General features: G+C 39.3%; 1 protein-coding gene across 1 annotated transcript in view; it reads right to left on the reverse strand.

The window, feature by feature from the left end:
• ADAMTS20 (ADAM metallopeptidase with thrombospondin type 1 motif 20) overlaps positions 1-18897 on the reverse strand; it is a 293501-nt gene that overhangs the window by 82010 nt on the left and 192594 nt on the right. Inside the window, exons 16-19 of the mRNA XM_075600093.1 lie at positions 17450-17545; positions 9094-9260; positions 2951-3080; positions 2071-2197 (exon numbers count right to left, since the gene is read on the reverse strand). Of these exons, the coding sequence (XP_075456208.1) occupies positions 2071-2197; positions 2951-3080; positions 9094-9260; positions 17450-17545 (520 nt within the window). The remainder of the gene's footprint in view (positions 1-2070; positions 2198-2950; positions 3081-9093; positions 9261-17449; positions 17546-18897) is intronic.

Below are 18897 nucleotides of genomic sequence, written 5' to 3' on the forward strand. Positions count from 1 at the left end.
TGTTTCAAGTCACCCCTCGAGTTTCAAGCTGCCCATGAAAACCACATATAAGGAAACAGTTTAACCTATTGTGTGCTGAATATATATTGCTATCCTACTTAATATAGATTATATATATATATAATTATATATATATCAAGGATGTTCTTACTATTATCAAGCATCTTGCATGTATTGACAAAAACAACAAAATAGTAACACAAATATACGTAATAGTTAAAGTTTACCAAGAAACAGAGACCATTCAAAACTCAATACGCTTTTTGATTTAATGAATGGTTGAATTGTTGTCCACATTAGCCAACTCCTTGAAAAAAAGGGATGGGTGCAGCACTGTAATCAAAATTAAAGACATAAACAAGTAAGGTAATAAAGAAAATACCCCAGAAGAGATCACATGGGAGCACACTAGTGGTATAATGATAAAACTTCCTTTTTTATTAAATCAATCAAAAAGGTAATTGTATATTATGCACACATGTACTAAATAAATATATGTTAAAAAAGATATCATTAAAACAGGCTAGATGCAGGGGATGCGCAAGTGCACGAAACACGTTGGGCAGTTTGTGAGAGTTTATTTGGACTAAGGCAGAGTACCCACAGGAGTGATCGAGGTACAGCAGTAGGAGAAGGGGTTATTGGCATTTTGACCCACCCCCGGTGACGTATTTCCGGCCACAGAGTGGCAGACAGCGTTTGAGAGCCTGAGACCCACCCCCGGTGATGCACATCCAGTTGCGGAGCTAGGAACAGTGTTTGGAGCAACTCCTGGACGCCACGTATCCATCACTCACCATACACCCCTGTCTGTATTAAACGAATGTCCTGTAAGTAGGATTCCGGTTTTACCACCGGATCCGTCATCTGCCTTGTTCATTTTATATTTTTTGTGTATTAAATTAACGCTTGTATTATTTGTCAGCCTTGCTTGTGTTTGTCTAGAATTGTCTTGTCCTGTTTGTCTTATGTGTTTATACTGTAGCATTGTTGCACTATGATTTTTCTCTCTTTTCTCTCTCTTTGCATCACACGCTTCTTGTAACATCTTGCTGTGGAGCGTGAAGTGCAAGATTGGACATTTCTGGACACTTCTTTACCATTGGACTGAACTTTTTTTCTATATGGCACTCTGTAGGCGCCGGTTTGTATTGTTGTTTTTTGCTTTGTACTAACTGTTTTTTGGGTTAGTTTCACTCGGCAGCCTAGCCTTACATTATTAAGGTATAGTGTGTAAGGTCACACACATTTTTTATCCCCTTATATGTTTATATACACTGTTTATTATATATTCACAGCCTTTTAGCGCTATATACACCATTCTTTTTTTCCTGTATACTAAATCTACTACTCATTGTATATATGGACATCCACACCCACAGTTTCATATATTAATAAACGTAGTATACTGATACTATTCATTATTTTGTAAATAAATCAGTGTTTTAATAACTCATGGAACAGCAATTCACACGTTTAATGAAAACCTGTTTTTGAAGTGATTTCAAAATAATGAAACTCTATAAACTTCATCATTATGAAATGACTTTTTTTAATCTCTCCTAGCGTTAACAGTTCAAATACATTAATATTTACTTAACTGTTCTGTCAGCAGCAGGAATATGTAGTCTAAGGCCTCGGACCTGGTAGCATTGACAGCACTCAGCAGCGCTGACGCTCATGCTTTCCTGCTCAAGCAGGAGGTTTTTTATTGTCCCTGCATGAGCGTGAGCGTGCTTGTGAGCCGGGAGGGAGGCGGGGCAGAGGCGGGACAGGAGGTGGGGCTAGCGCGCCACGTCACGGCGCCGACGTCACGGACTGACATTGGCTTTTGGCAGTCACGTGACCGGCCCTCCGCTTCCCTCAGCAGGAAAACTTAAATATCCCTGTCGGCTGCAATTCCACACGCATGCGGAAGCGCCGTCTAAAGCTGTGCTTATAGGGATATTGTTACCCCTCAGCACAGCTCAGCGCGTTTCAGCACGGTCTTTTTGACCATGACCCTGGCCTTAATATACAGAAGAAAAGTATTCAAAGGTATGGAAAAATTCCAGTTTTGTTCTTAGTTACCTTAAATGACAATCTGCATTACATGGCTCTGTTTGTGTCTCTGAACTAGGCAAATGTCCACATCTCTGCTCAGAAACTACAACCCGATCACTGCTACGAAGACATATCACCTTCCTTCTTCGCACTCCTGAAAAAGAATCAAGTTTCGAAATTTAATAACGTTTAATACGTGTAAATTCCTAATATATTTGCTTTAACAAAATAACACACTGCATGCTATGTAATGACAAATATACTGTATGACCCTGTGATACATAAAAGACACCCAAAGTGATCCTAAAGCTGTAATAGACTGCTCAAATCCCACAAAGGTAGTTTTTTTTTAAACTTCCTGCCCGACTCTCCTGAACTTGGTCATAGATACAATATGTTTAATGTTACGTTGCATTCCCGAGACAAAGGCTTTTATTCAATATGCTGTGAAACTGCATTCCCGTGATACTGTAGATAAGATTTTAGTCTCATTCATATGAATGAACTCTTCTCCAAAATGGGAAACAGCTTCACAGTTTATTAAATACGAGCCATAGTACAGAAAAATCATGGCATCCGGGTGGTTAAAAATGACTACCAGGGACTGCTATAAAAAAACGAAAAGTCAAGTTAAAAATCAATGAAGCCTTAAAAGGCACCTATATCACCGATTGTAATTTTAACAGATGTAGTCGTGATATTTTTTTTATTAGTGTTACATATTTAATACCTTTTTGGTTCTTGATTACCAATATATTCTAAATAAAATAATAATAATAATAATAATAATAATAATTTTATCTCCATTTGTGTTGAGTTAGTTTTTTTTAAAATAGAATCAAATATACAAAATGTTTAACTGAAATAACAGCACTTAGAAAAGACAATTTAGTGACAGTCACTGTACCTTGACACATTTTGTTGCAGTTTTGCCACGGTCCTTGTGGGTCCCATGTAAACTGGTCAATTTGATCTTCAATGGGGATGCTGAAGGAATATCGCACATCAGGGTTGTATAAGTTTCCCACACACAAGACCTTAACAATAACAAAAAACAAACTAGCAGATGCGTCACGTAATACTTTTACCTGTACAAAAATAATGAAATATAAGAGATGTCAAACAAAAGAAATATCAACATTCAGGTAGACTTTTTCAGGTTAACCGTATGCTGAAAATGAATACTGTTTAAAGCCAAACTTCACTCTAGGGGTTGGATATGGTTGCACTGGAACTCATGATTTTAATTCTACTGCCATATAGCATGTCCCATGTTCATATAGATGGTAGGTTTGAAGGAGTGTTTCCTTTAGTTACATAGAAATCTGCCCCAGGTGCTCAGGAATTCCACAAATGTATGTATGTATGTCTTTATTTATATAGCGCCATTAATGTACATAGCGCTTCACATTAGTAATACACGTGACAATCATATAAATAACAAATATAGCTGAACCCCATTATAACGCGGTTCTTGGGTTCACATATTGCCCCCACGTTATAACGGGGATCGCGTTAAAAAATTTTTTTAAATGGCCACTGCGTTCATGGGTTACGCGTCTGTTGGAGGTTTTGTGTGATGGGAGGGGGAGGGAGGGGAAGGGAGGATCCGATCCGCCTCCTGGTCTGCAAATCCCTCTGATCGCATATATACACTATTTCCTGCCCCTCCTCCTAATACTGTTCCTGCTGTGGCCCATGTTATTCCTGCCCTGACATCAGGAAGAGAGGAGTTGGGGATCCCGTGCAGGACTGCAGCAGTGACAAGGTGTGTGTAAGCAAGTAACTCCTTCATTACCTTAGCGGTTAGCCGCTAAGGTAATGAAGTGGGCTGTAAATGCAATTTTCCTGCATCGGATTCATACTAATGTATTAATGGATATCAGCTCAGGAGACGCCGGCATCAATCCGAGGCAGGAAAAGTCCCGTCTCGCCGCTCATCCCCAGCTTCTTACCACCTTTTTTGCCGAGGCCATTTGGTGAGAAATTCTCCATTCTAGAGCGGCGATCAGCAGCGAGATGCTGATCTGGGCTACTAGAATACAGTGAGTTGGAAAGCTGGCGATGAGCGGTGAGAAGGGGCCTATTGCCAAGCGGATTTTTTTTTCCCCGCCAAAATAAAACGGCGAGTTTTCCTATTCTTGCGAGCTTCTCAGGGCTTACTGAATCGCAGTAGGCTTTTTTTGGCGAGAAGCTGGCAATAAGGGGCTTTTCGCAATTTACTGCATAGGCCCCTGAGTTGGAAGTCCAGAACCTACTTTAAGTCTGAGAAACCTACTGCTTTGCTTTCAAGGACCTCTATTAGCAGATAAACTCCTGTCAATTATTTAACATGTGTGTGTGTGTGCGCGTGTGTGTGCGCGTGTGTGTGTGCGTGTGTGTGTGCGTGTGTGTGTGTGAGAAATAAAGCATTGCATTGATATGTTTAAATAAAATTAAGAAAACGGCCATGCTGACACCACAATATAATCAGATCCACATTGTAGCGGATCGCGCTATAACGAGGTTGAGCTGTAATACAAATAACAGGTCATGGGAATAAGTGCTTCAGACATAAAAGTAACATTTCGGAAGAGGAGTCCCTGCTCAGAGGAGCTTACAATCTAATTTGTAGGAAGAACGTACAGAGACAGTATGAGGGCATTCTGGTAAGTGCGTCTGCAGGGGGCCAAGCTTTATGTATCATGTGTATAGTATTAGCCCAGTATTATGCTATATTCCAGTATTATGTTATTATCTAGTATTATGCTACTGTATATCAAATAGTAGTGTTCAAAGTCGATAAAGAAATAGTCAGCACTAAAGATGATCCTGCATTACATTTTCTGTTTATACTAAGACCTCTGGAGTACTGGCAATTGCTTTATCCATGTACATATAGAGACATATGCGTTATACTGGGATAATGGCATTTTCAGGCAAAGACAGACCTTTTTCTGCATGCATTTGTACCTTGCTGTATCCATGAATCTGTTATAGCAGTCAAATACCGTTTTTTTAATGCAATTTGTTTTTGTCTGTGCAATATGTTAATGTTGTATGCAAATGAGGCAAACTCATAAAATTACATTTAGTATTCATTAAGAAATATTTATTAAGTTGAAAGATTGCATATTGCCCAGAAAGTCGCAGTGAGAAATCCTGCATCCATCAGACACGCAAATTTGGGCTTTTGCTGAAGACTTCCCACTTATTAGCAATTTCACATGTCTCAGCCAGCTCCACCAACCTTAGTTTTCCCATTATCTCTTAGCATCATACCATATCAATGCAATGCTTTATTACACACAAACACACACACACACACACACACACACACGCACGCACGCACGCACGCACGCACGCGCGTGCACACACACACACACACACATACACACACCTAGGGATTCTGGCTAATGACATGCAAATGATCACTCACTGTGTGACACTTATATACCTTCTAACATTAATCTCAATTTGGTGAGACAAAAGATAACACACCCAGTGAGTACTATTTACATAATCACAATTGATTCACTATTCTGGCATCTTGGACTGTATTATGGGGCTTATGATAGCCAACAGGACTGAGAAGTGTATAACATTGTGTGCCGTGCTATATATACAGGAACTTGTGTTACAAGGAGTCAGTACCAACTGATACTACCATGAAGACTTTACCAGCACTTATATACTCACATGCAACATATGACCATTTGTTTGCTCTGGTCTAACAGCATTTGATACTACATGGAAGATCTCTGCTGTTATGTGGTTTGAGCACTAGTGGAGACTCAGTGATCTCTTGTTCATTCTCTTAGCATCATATTGCAGCTAGGGATTCTGAATAATGACATGCAAATGAGCACTCACTGTGTGGCACTTATATACCTTCTAACATTAATCTCCATTTGGTGAGACAAAAGATAACTGGGAACAAACCTGAGAGAGATACCTGGGAAGCATGTAAATAAAGTGTTTGAATAATTTGTACATAATTATTGTTTCCATATTTCCCACCTATCTTTTGTTTCATTGCATTGGGTGCAGGTCAATCTGTTTGGAGGGTTTATAAAAAATAATTATACAGATAAAAATAATCAATATGAGTAAAAGGCCATAATTTAAGACTCTCAAATTGCATTCCATTTTCAGCTGATTTTGTATTGACAATTGTAATAAAAATGGCAGGTAATATTAAGTATTTTAATCAAGCTGTACTTCAGGGGTTAACGTGGTTACAGTTTGTCTTAAAAATACAAGATATTGTGTTAATAACAGGACAAGACTCTTCATGTCTGCGCTGATCTACATAGAGGATTAATTGGGAGGCATCACGGATGGGCCACGAAAAATGAAATATGCATAGTTTAGGAGGTTATTGATGATAGCCATATCCTGGACTGTTAGCCTCAAAGAAAACTAGAATTCTTGATACCCCCTGTGTGTCACAGGGAGAGGTGACAAGCAGGTCACCTGTTGGAGGACTTTATTAAATATATGAAATTATGAGCCTGACAACAATTCATAAGAGTAACAAATTAATATCTGTCACCGTTGTGATTAGACAAATCAAATCATACCACACACTGCATGGGTAAGAGGTGCAAAAGACAGATAACTGTTTCTGCTGTGAAAAGACACGTTAGGCTGTCACATTTTATATGTAGGCGTGTTTGTGAAATACACAGACATAACCGTGAATATGGCGCCTGCCTAAGTATTAGAGAATGTAAGGTATGAGATCTTATTTAAGCAGACTTCAAATGTAAAGACATTTTGTTTTATTCCTCTAAGTTGTAAAACTGTCAACCCAGTAGCTGATTACGTCAGGGGTGGCATTTATGTGTGTTTCAATGCAAGAAGGTCTGGGCATAAAGGTTGGCATGTTTGAATAGAAAATCAGAATTCAACATACTGTAGGTATGTTTGGGATCAGAACGCGTGAGTTCTCTTCTACTCCAATGACTTCTCAGGGAGCAGGACCTATGACATATGGTAACATACTGTATAGGGATTTCTATGTGTTTTTATCCTTTTATTTTAAGAAACTGTTCTGCATTTATTGTAACTGTATGTTATTGTAATAATCTTTTTATGTAATCTCAGCACTGTCTTTTTGTATATTAAAGCCAACCTTTAATAAATGATGCGTTGGGCTCTGATTGAATTGGTTGCACACTTTGTAGAGTAAAATACATTTTTGGACACATTTTGCCACAACAGATTTTTTTGTGTTAAGTGCATATTTTTTCTACATAAACAAGGACCTGTGACTCTGCAAATAATTTTATTTAATATTTCTTGGGAGGTGGCAGCGGATAGATATGATTGCAATCGAGTAAGGGGTTCATTTGAACTAATTGAAAGTACTTTTTGGAGGAGAAAGGTAAGTTTGCTAGAGTAGTCGTGTGTATTAAACCTGGTTGCATATCTAAGTCACATGCTCACGAGTGTGCTGCCTGTGACAGATGGTATATTGGGATGGATTGAAGGGAGATATTGTTCATTTGCGAAGATGAAAAGTGGGCCAGCTAGAGAGCTGGGAATTAACCCTTGTCCCATATGCAGGTCACGTGCTCACAGGTGTGCTGTACGTGACAACAATATTATACTGTAGTTTAATGTATAGGGCCCTGTATTGTGTATGTAATAGTCTTATTCAGCCTTATGTGGAAAACCTCTATTCAAAAACAGCTCTACCTCTATATAAGTCTTGGCAAATCCTTTTAAATTGTAATCTCTACATTCCCACATAAAGACTGTGAGATGTTTATATGAGATTTATTACATCTATACTTAGGTAAAAATAAGAATAGAACTAGGTTAGAGTTTAAACTTTAGCATTTTTTTTATTAACGTGTGTTTTAACTTGCTATTTCAAATATGTGTTTTAGAAAACAGACTTGGAAATAAGTGAATAACCCACCCCCCCCCCCCCCCAACCGATTTCAACTTACAGTAGGTACAGCAAAAGTGACTGTACGTTTACCTTTAAGTGGGTGCAGGCTGAGAAGACATGGAAAATGAGTGATGCTGATGTGCAGTATATACTATTCCAATATTCAATGAATTGCACAAATTATAAACTTACCATGTTGTATTCAATATTTGGAAAAATACAATTTTTATGTAGTCTATTATTTATATATCTGTATGTGATACATTTAATTATATTTTACAATTAGAGCTACTTTCTTGTCCTTCACCAAAAGTGTAAATAAAACAGAATATGGTTTAATTGTCACTGTAATAACAAATCTTTTTGAAACTGTGTAAAACATTCATTTCCAGAAAAGAAAGTTACTTGACACAAATGTTTGAACAAGCTATCACCCACAGTTAAAATATAAAGACTAGCAAATACTAAGAAAATGTCCATTCATTATTTTTTAATTTGTGTTGACAAGAAAACTGTGTAAGAACCTGTGTATATATTCACCAGCAATAAAAGCGCCTAACAATCTACAATGATTAGAATTTAAGAGTTATGACCTTGTGTATCAGGTTCAAATGCCAGTATCAGCTCTTTGTGCCTCTAGGCAAGTCACTATCTGTTTGTGCCTCAGGCACCTACAGTAGAGGGGGGTAAGCTTGTCATGGCAGGGACCCATTGTGCTAGCAAAATTCTATGTACAGGTGTAGCAGCCGCGAATGCTCCCACTGGCGTGTTGCAGGAGGACACACAAAAATGCACCAGCCGGAATAGACACTATTGCAAATTAATTAGCCAAATTCGAAAAAAAAGGGGTGGCAGTTAATGTGCTATTACAGAAGCTGGCACACGCCGGCAGGTGCAATAATGCCTGCTACATCTGTACACTGCTTTGTACATTGTCAGCGCATTGTAAGATACAATTATTATTAACATAATGAACTGTGCTGGACTGATAAAATAATATTGAGATAGATTTATTCTTCGAACATATGAAATCTAGGTATTTCATAAAAAAGGAGGAGTACAGTAAGCCATAGCAAAATCTCTAGCATACACACCCATACTCTCTCCCTATGCTTACCATCACGTCAATGATTTGCTTTGAAAAGTCGGTAACCATACTAAAGACTTACCTGCAGAATGAGCTCTTCTTCTAGTCGGTCAGTGCAATTTATCCGCTCTACTGTGTGGTCTGAACCACTATATTCAAAACTGGTACCTTGAATATTTATTTCTCTTTTAAATCTGCTCACAACAAAATTCCCATTGAGAACAAAATTTCCTCGACTGTCAGATAATGCTAAAATAAACAGAATTAATACATACATGAGACTATGTTAAAAAACCAACAATCTTATCTAATGGATCTTAAGTAATACAGGACAAAACATATTTTGGGGAAAACAAAGTAGGTGGGGAAAAAACTCAATGTATGGCCAGCCCAAAACAGACTGAAAAAAACAATGCAAGAGAGATTCCCAAGTGAGATGCCAAGTAGGACTCTACTAACAGATTTATTTGTGCAGTTTCTTACATTTATTAGAGCAGTGAACAATACAATATTTCAAGTCCCATACCGCCCTTTCACCAGGTGACCTGAAACATTGTATCTCACTTGGGAATCTGTTGCATTATTTTTCCATATTAAGTAATACAGTACAAACATCTTCTACCACATGACAAAAAGAAACAGGTTTGAAAATCAGTTCCCTGAACTGTTGGACAAGCCTGTAATACAATATTTAAACAATAAACTAAAACATGTGTTGTTAATCAGGTGGATTTCTTTCATTATAACACAGTGCTTATGTATCACTATATACTGTATACATGGAATCAGCCATTTGTAAAGAAAAAACTAATAGATACATATCTATATTAAAAAGTATCTGCATTAGGCAAATATGCTTGAAAATATATAAAAAATATCTTACATAGTACTGATCATATTTTAATTTCTTCCTTACCAAAATATATTGGTTTCATAAAATCTGTTAGGATAGGTAGTTGTCTTCAGCAGCGTCTTTCTATGGTTTCTAAAGCAGTAGCATAGCTACTGTACCTTAATACTTTTTTTTCAAGCGGAAAAGAAGTACAAAAAACTTCTGCTTTCCAAGTAGCTTTTATGCCTCTGTTCCCATCATAGATTGCATTACCCATATCAGATACACACATTATTTCAACATTTTCTTGTCATTCATAGTGTAACCCAGAGTAAAATCTAGGCAAAATTAATCTCTGTTCCAAAGACCATACATATTAATTTGATTCTAACGCCACATTAGCAAAATCACCAAATACCACACCATTAACACTGGACCATGCCTATAATTATATAAAGTAATGATGTTCTCTGGCAAAATAAATGCTATAAAGTGCATACAAATCACAGATACTGTAGGTAACTGATTGTTACAAGATCTCTGCCTAAGATAGGAAGCGCATTTTACAATGAGCTACTGTATGCTTAGAAATAACTTGTAAGAATGACTGTTCACAGAATAAGAAATAAAGCCTTTCTGATTTAGAAGAGCGCTCTTTTCTGTTGAGTGAATGTGGCACTTGTGATGGCAGATTACATTTACTAGAAACAAAACATGACAATGTCCAATGCTGGCTCGTCAATGCCTTGTACATAAACTGTAGTAGACAATTATAACCACAATATACAAATTCCCAGAACTTATTTCCAAGACGGTACTTGTGCAGGTCAGTTTGTCTGTAACTAGTTCAAACACTTAAGATCTAATAACACTGTAGATCTACTGCTTGTACTTGTAAACTTCAAATGCACATTTCCTGAAACATTTCTCACATTCTTATTCAAACACGAACACAAACAAAACAAAATTGCCATACAGTACTTGCTGGTCTAAAACATTGCATTCTTAACCCCTTACAGGAGAGAATTAGGAAGCAAATGTTATGAATCCGCTTTTTTCTCCATAAAATCAAGTTTCAATTATTTGGTTAGAATTAGGAATTTCACATGTTAACTGAATGTTGAACCTCAATGGAGGCAACGCTATATTTTACTGTTATTCATGTATTCAAATTTATCTTGCCGCAATCCAAACACAGAAAACACGAATTCAAAAGCTATTTTAAGTATAAATGATTCTTAGGTTGCAATGGAAGACTATAAACAAAATATGAGCTCTAATCTAAAAATATATAATTGTTAGACCTTATCAATGGGCTGCTCAGATAGATATATTGTATTATATAAATACTGACTAAAAGGAAACACTCACTATGACTTCATGTACCATCTTCACAAACACAAGATATGCAAAGAAATTAGTGAAATACAAATGCACAAATGCATTATGCCTACAGATGAAATTCTTGCAAACAATTGAATGTACAAAAAGGTGCACTTGGTTTCAACAATGATATTCTTTCAAAAATGTATATTTTTCAGGAATCAGTGTGATTGAGGGTCTGCAGCACCTTGGACAGCAGTCAGAAACCAGCAACAATCAGCACCTTTAGTTCTCTGGAAAGCTGCCCAGTTATACTGTTAGGACCTGCATTCTCATCATGTCATGAAGCAGCTGCAGGCTTATAATGCTTTGACCAAAGGGTTTAACTAAATTACCTTTACTCTTGAGAATACTAACATTGAAGTATTTATCTATGTATTTTGTAACATTGGATGTAGCATTTGCTATTTTTGTCTTTAGTATACATTTGGCCATGCCAAGAGAGGAGAGGAGAGAGGACAGAGGAGAGAGCTGGAGAGAGGAGAGGAGAGAGCTGGAGAGAGGAGAGAACTGGAGAGAGGAGAGAGCTGGAGAGAGGAGAGAGCTGGAGAGAGGAGAGGAGAGAGCTGGAGAGATAGAGGAGAGAGAGAGGAGAGAGTAGAGAGAGAGAGGGAGAGAGAGAGAGTAGAGAGAGAGGGAGAGAGAGAGAGTAGAGAGAGAGGGAGAGAGAGGAGAGAGAGAGGACAGAGAGAGGAGATAGAGAGAGAGGAGAGATAGAGAGAGGAGAGAGATGCAGATGCTGGGTAAGTCCTCGCGCAGCGACCATTTTGCAATCCCGGTTAGAACGCGGTCACATTATGTGAACCCCGAGTATCGCGTTAAAACGGGGTTCAGCTGTATACTGTATATATATATATATAATCAAAAAAAAATAGATGATACCGTTCTGTGGCTAACGAAATGCTTTTATTTGTGCGAGCTTTCGAGATACACTGATCTCTTCTTCCGGCGATGTTACAATGAATGAAGCAAAAGGTAAACTTAAAAACAGTGTCTCTTGGAATGTTATCTGTGCTGTTCCTTCCCCCGGTGTGGATGTGTTTTATGGCTAGAGGTGTTAAATGGTTACTGAAAGCAAGTGAAGAAAGAGTGTGTATGTGTATCAGTGTGAATAAAAATGAATGGAGAGCCCACAGTATATACAGTGCTTTACACAAGGTGTGTGTGGAGTGGGACTGGATATAAATGGTGTGGGTGGGTGTGGAAATGTGAGAGTTAGTAGCACAACTAAAAGTGTGTGTGGATACTTAGTGGTCCCTATTGGTGTATAGGGATGGAAAAACAAGGAGTATTAGTATGTGTGAGAGACAGCTGTGTGTGCATACATACTGCACCGACACACTTTATTCGAGCAAATACCCGGTATGTACCTGGCAGATACCTGGAATGCGCCACTCCTCAACTCTGACAAGCCCCGTTGCATTTGCCTTCCCAGCCTGGGTTCATGCCTGGCTGATGGGCGGCTGATCTGTTAAATGATAATGATTAGGATTTAATAGGCTGCAATGCTTCGCGTGTCTACCAGATGGCATAAATTCATGAATTGTAATGCAGTATATATATATATATACTGTGCAGTATTGCAGCCAGCGGGAATAAAATGCTTCAATCCCTGCCTGGAAAATAACCCAATGCACTCGGGCAGAAAACAGTCACAAACCTCAATACACCCGGGTATACTCGAATTCGTGGGACTAGCCAAGCTCGAATAAAGTGTGTCGCCAGTGTATAGCACAGTATGTACAGACATGGCCTTTAGCGCTTATGGGACGAGAGTTCACTACTGTCAGTGATGACTCATAAAATTTCGATCTCTGTTTAGGCCACTGCTAAGTGTCCCGAACAGTTGCATAAATTTGTATTCATGCAACCGTCTCTCTTTCGGGGTTTTAAGATTACCTTTGAGTATGGCAACCCTCAGATCGTTCATCTTATGGCCAGAGTCAGAGAAATGTTCGCCAACAGGACTGTCTCTTGTACCGCGTGTGATGCTGTGGTGATGCAGGTTCATTCTCTTGTTTAGCCCCTGTCCTGTCTCACCTATGTAGTAGCAGCCCCCTGGGCATTTCATGCACATGATGAGGTACACGACATTGCTGGAAGAACAGGTGAACCTTCCTCTGATTTTGTATTCCCGATTCCTGTGTGGTATTTGTATTGTGTCCGCTGTGTAGAGCATTGCGCAGGTTTTGCATCTTGGGTCCTGGCATGGTTTTGTCCCACATTCAGTTGTACTGCTGAATACTTTACTCCTCACCATAATATTCTTGAGATTATGGGGTTGTCTGTATGATAATAAGGGTGCTTCAGGGAAGACCTGTTGCAGTCTTGTATCTTCCTGGAGGATGTTTTGTAGTTTCCTGGCGATCTTGCGTAGGGCTCCTAGGTGTGGGTTATATGTGACCACCAAAGGTACCCTGTCGCTTGTCTCCTTCTGTTTGTATTCAAGGAGATCACTTCTTGGTATTCTGGTGGCTTTGTGAATTTGCTGGTCTACAATTCTGTGGTTATATCCACGGTTTATAAAGTCTGATCGCAAGGCTTTAATCCGCTGGTCTCTGTCTGCTGTGTCGGAGCATATCCGGTTGTATCGTATGGCTTGACTGTAGATGGTTGCATGTTTGGTGTGTGTCAGGTGGAAGCTGTTGTCCCTCAAATAGCTGGCTCTGTCTGTAGGTTTGTGGTATACAGAGGTCTGTAGTTGGTTGTTCTTTATAGTAATGGTGGTGTCTAGGAAATGTACTTCATCCGGGGAATGGGTGAGTTTGAGGTTGATGGTCGGGTGGAAAGTATTGAAGTTGTCATAGAACTGTAGGAGGTCCTGTTCGCCAGAGGTCCAAATCAGGAGGATGTCATCGATGTAGCGAAGGTATGTAAGGGGTTTCAAGTGACAGGTGGACAGAAAGTCACTTTCCAGTTTTGCGCAGAACAGATTGGCATACTGTGGCGCCATCCGAGTACCCATAGCGGTCCCGGTTGTCTGAAGGTATGTGTCATTTCCAAATGTGAAGTAGTTATGGGTCAGAATAAATTCGATGCATTTAGTCACTGTCTCTGTGAGTGGCTCCTGCGGTCTCAGAAAGTATCTGCAGGCTGAAATCCCATCCTCGTGGGGGATGTTGGTATAAAGTGACTCAACATCCATGGTTGCTAGTAGTGTTCCTGTTGGGAGGGGGCCAATTGCATTCAGTTTGTTTAGCAGGTCGGTGGTATCCTGGATATAGCTGGGTGTGTTCCTGACAAGTGGTTTTAGAATGCCCTCCACCCAGCCAGAAATATTCTCGGTGAGTGTGCCAGATCCAGAGATAATAGGGCGCCCAGGGTTGCCCTCTTTGTGAATTTTAGGGAGCATGTAGAATGTGCCAGGTTTTGGGTTAGCTGGTATCAGGTCCAGAATTTGTTCTCTTGTGCGGATCGGGAGTGTTTTAATGATCCTGTTGAGTTCTCGCATGTATTTTTTAGTTGGATCCTCCTGCAGTTGGGTGTAATACCTTGAATCAGAGAGTTGCCTGTGTGCTTCCCGCAGGTAGTCTGTGGTGTTCATTATGACCACTGCTCCTCCCTTGTCTGCAGGTTTGATTGTTATTTTGTGGTTGGCCTTTAGCGATTCTATGGCTCTCCTCTCCATCAGTGTCAGATTATATGTTTGTTTCCTTACTTTGTCCAGGATGGTGGTTTTGGCGCTGTGTCTGAAGCTTTCAATGTACCGGTCGAATGTGGGGTTGCGCCCAGTTATACACCAATAGGGACCACTAAGTATCCACACACACTTTTAGTTGTGCTACTAACTCTCACATTTCCACACCAACCCACACCATTTATATCCAGTCCCACTCCACACACACCTTGTGTAAAGCACTGTATATACTGTGGGCTCTCCATTCATTTTTATTCACACTGATACACACTCTTTCTTCACTTGCTTTCAGTAACCATTTAACACCTCTAGCCATAAAACACATCCACACCGGGGGAAGGAACAGCACAGATAACATTCCAAGAGACACTGTTTTTAAGTTTACCTTTTGCTTCATTCATTGTAACATCGCCGGAAGAAGAGATCAGTGTATCTCGAAAGCTCGCACAAATAAAAGCATTTCGTTAGCCACAGAACGGTATCATCTATTTATTTTTTTATTTTTTTGATTATTGAAGCTCGGCTAACACGGTACTGATACCTCTACATATATATATATATATATTGTGGCAGGATGAGCGTGGTTAGTGAGGAGGCAACACAATTCTTCTGGTGAAATAATATGTTGGTGGTTTGAATTGTCCAAAAATATAACAAAACAATGGGTGCTTTGTCCCTTTAAGTAAAACAAAACATCAAACCAAAAGCCTATCTCTGTTAGGGTAACTAACTAAACAAAAGTACAATCTATCTACCTGGCTGGCTAGCTAACCTAGACCAGACTAAAAATTTTCAGTAACCCCAGTTGGCTCCTTATCTGGGAGCTTTAGTCCCCTGGGATAGCATAAATATGAGCAGCCTGTGTATGTCTGTCACCTCTCCTCTGTCCTCTCTCAGTGTCTGAGAGAGACTGCTGCCCTAGAGGCATTTCCTCTTCCTCTTTTAAAAGCAGGTGAGCTTACTCAATTAGGATCACCTGTGGACTGCTTAATCAGCTAGGTTAACTCCTTGTATACTGGAAAGCAGGCATACTGCCACCTCCTACTAATGTATTCAAAGTCCATGACCCTGTCACAATATATATATATCCCCACACTGATGAGACCCATTAAGGTCAAAACAGCTGTCTGTGGGTGGGTTTATTGGCTATGCATCTTAACCCTGGCTGTGCTTAAAGCTGTGACCATGCAGCAAGCTTAAGCCTATAGGGAACCATGTTTTAAATGGTTTTGAAGCAAAAAGTGGCATTGTGTGCTCATTTGCATGTCATTTCCCAGAATCCCTTGCTACAGTGGAAGTGCTGTGTGCTGGGTGATAATGGTTAAAGGCGGGGTTGCAGACCTGCCTAAGACATGCAAATGAACATACAGTTATATTTCCATTTGCTATATAAATTATATATATATATATATATATATATATATATATATATATATATATATATATATATATATATATATATATATATATATATATATATAAAACATGTGGTGGGTTCTGGGGTTAGAGCTTGCTGGGATTATGTGTTTATTCATTTTCAACTGGTATATGTTGTTTGGAGGTTAGTGGCCCCTCCTCCCAAGGTTTAAGCTTACTCTGCCCCACTTGTTAAGTAGCAGTTTTTTTCATGTTCCTGTGCACGACAGGCCCACTGAGACCATTCTCCCTCCAGCAGACGTAAATCAGAATTTTCACAGGTAGTGTTAGGACCTGCATACTAGTCATGTCGTGAAGTAGCTGCAGGCTTATAACACTTTGGCCAAAGGGTTTAAGTAAATGACCCTTACTCATGAGAATACTAACATTTAAGTATTTAACAATGTATTTTGTCACAATGGATGTAGCATTGGGTATTTGTTACTTTTCCAGTTATACTGTAGTTGGCCATTGAGTTAGGTTCACAATAGGTTAGGGCAGGGTTTCCCAAACTTTTTTTTCTGTGACCCGGTTATTTTTGAACTTCTCCTTCGTGACCCACTAGAGGGGACTGGGTGGGTGGGAGGGGGGACTGGGACTGGGTGAGTGGGAGGGGTAGGGGGGACTGGGTGGGTGGGAGGGGGGACTGGGTGGGTACTTCACTTGAACCATTAGATCAAATAAAGTGTTATATTTTAATTTATATTCATTTATACACTTTTATTTGGGCCACAATGCATTTACTCTTATTGTTCTGGGTCCAACATCATCCATTACATATATACCTTATTCACTGGCATTTCAAAAGTTTGTCATTCCACAAGCTACTTACCTACACTAGATCGAATAGCAAGTGCACATAATTGAGGGCTTCTCTTAGCCTTCTCTCCACCTCTGGGGAGATTCTTTGGCTTTCAACCCTGTTTAACTTCTTGGAACACATGTAACTTCCAGATAGAAATTACAGTAATGAAACACAGTTATTTTCTCATATTCTAATAGGTTCCAGCATTTCTCAATAAAGAACAGGGTAACATATTATATGTATCCTTGTTTAAATACAGTGAAACCTTGTGAATGTTTGGAATTTGTATACACTGTTTGCATTAGACTTTATAATCCAAGGAATGGCTTTGAAAAGCAATTCAAAACATAAAAATAAACATTTACCAAGGTAGTTGTCATCATCAGGTCGTCCAGAATAGCTATGCTGATGTATGTCGATGTTTGTTGCCCCAATAGGAATTTTCACTATGGTATTATACCCTGTAATACAGCAAAAATAATAGTAGAATATTTAAAGCAGTGATTCAGATGCAGTTCCAGACACATTACAAATAAACACATACATATCCAATATCATTCCAACAACTTATTTTGTTTTAGCGTAATGAAACATTGAGGGTCTCATTTAATAAGCAGCCTTCTGCCACAAGATATGGCAGGTGCTGGAGCACACCTTACAGATCATGCAAGTCAATGGGCTGTAAAGTGTCTTCCGGTGCCAGAAAAATGCTTAGGAAAGTTGGGCCTGGATTTCTCAGGCTTCAGTGCAAATCCATGAAGATCAGATGTTACACAGATGTTGCCTTAAATGTCCTATTTAGCATGGTTATTAGAAGGCAATTAGAGTACAGAACTGCTCTTTAATTATGAACCCACAAAAGTTTACTGTAGATCCTTTACTCTCTCCTAGTAAAACTTGTTGACCATAAGAAATGATGAGTTAAAATAATGTGTTCTCTTTTAGATTAATCTTTAAAACTTAGATTTGTACTGTAATACAATGATTAAGATGTGCTTTTATCATAGCAATTATTGGTGGCATCTGAAAAAGGGGCACCACCCCAAAACATTATGACTGTTTCTCCCCATCTCAAGGGTATGTTGCAACTTTGTCTAATATTTCCAACACTCTGACTGTAGCAGGACTACCAGCTAGAGTGGCCTCACGAAGCAGCAACTTCAATTCCGTTGGTTGTATACCTACTCTATTGTGATTAAATGAGACAAGTTGCTGTGACTGCATTTGGCATTTGAACTGGCAGTGTTATCAATCCTACAGTACCAGGGTGATTGAGCTAGATAGAGCATACAAACATTCACACTGCAGCTGCTATTCCATGGTGTCTGTGGACATATATCATTGTGTGTACCTAGCACTGTTTGCTGTTGCTGCTAGTTGCATTTAAATGTCAGTGCTACCATCTGAACGTTTCTCAAGTGATTTAGATTGTATGCTTCAGAAACTTCCTCCCTCTGCATTGGTTTCTCCTTTTTTTTCCATAGGGGTAACCCCGTTATTTAGTTGCTGGTAGTTGCTGACTGGTCTTTGACTGTACCCCTAGTGAGGAAGAGCAGGAGGAGGAAGGGAACAGGGAAGGAGTGAGTGAGGGAAGAGTGAGAGAGAGAAAAGGAGGAGAGAGAGAGAGAATGAGGAGAGTGAGTAAGAGAAGGGAAATGATTGAGAGAGAAGAGGGGGAAGAGATGGAAAAGAAAGTGAAGGGTGAGACAGAGAAGGGGGAGAGACAGAAGGCGAGAAGAGAGACAGAAGGTGGAAATAGTAAATAGCGAAGGGGGAAAAGAGTGAGTCACATAGGGGAGAGTGAAAAGGGGAA

Source organism: Ascaphus truei, chromosome 5 (genome assembly GCF_040206685.1).
Source record: "Ascaphus truei isolate aAscTru1 chromosome 5, aAscTru1.hap1, whole genome shotgun sequence".
Lineage (NCBI taxonomy): Eukaryota > Metazoa > Chordata > Amphibia > Anura > Ascaphidae > Ascaphus > Ascaphus truei.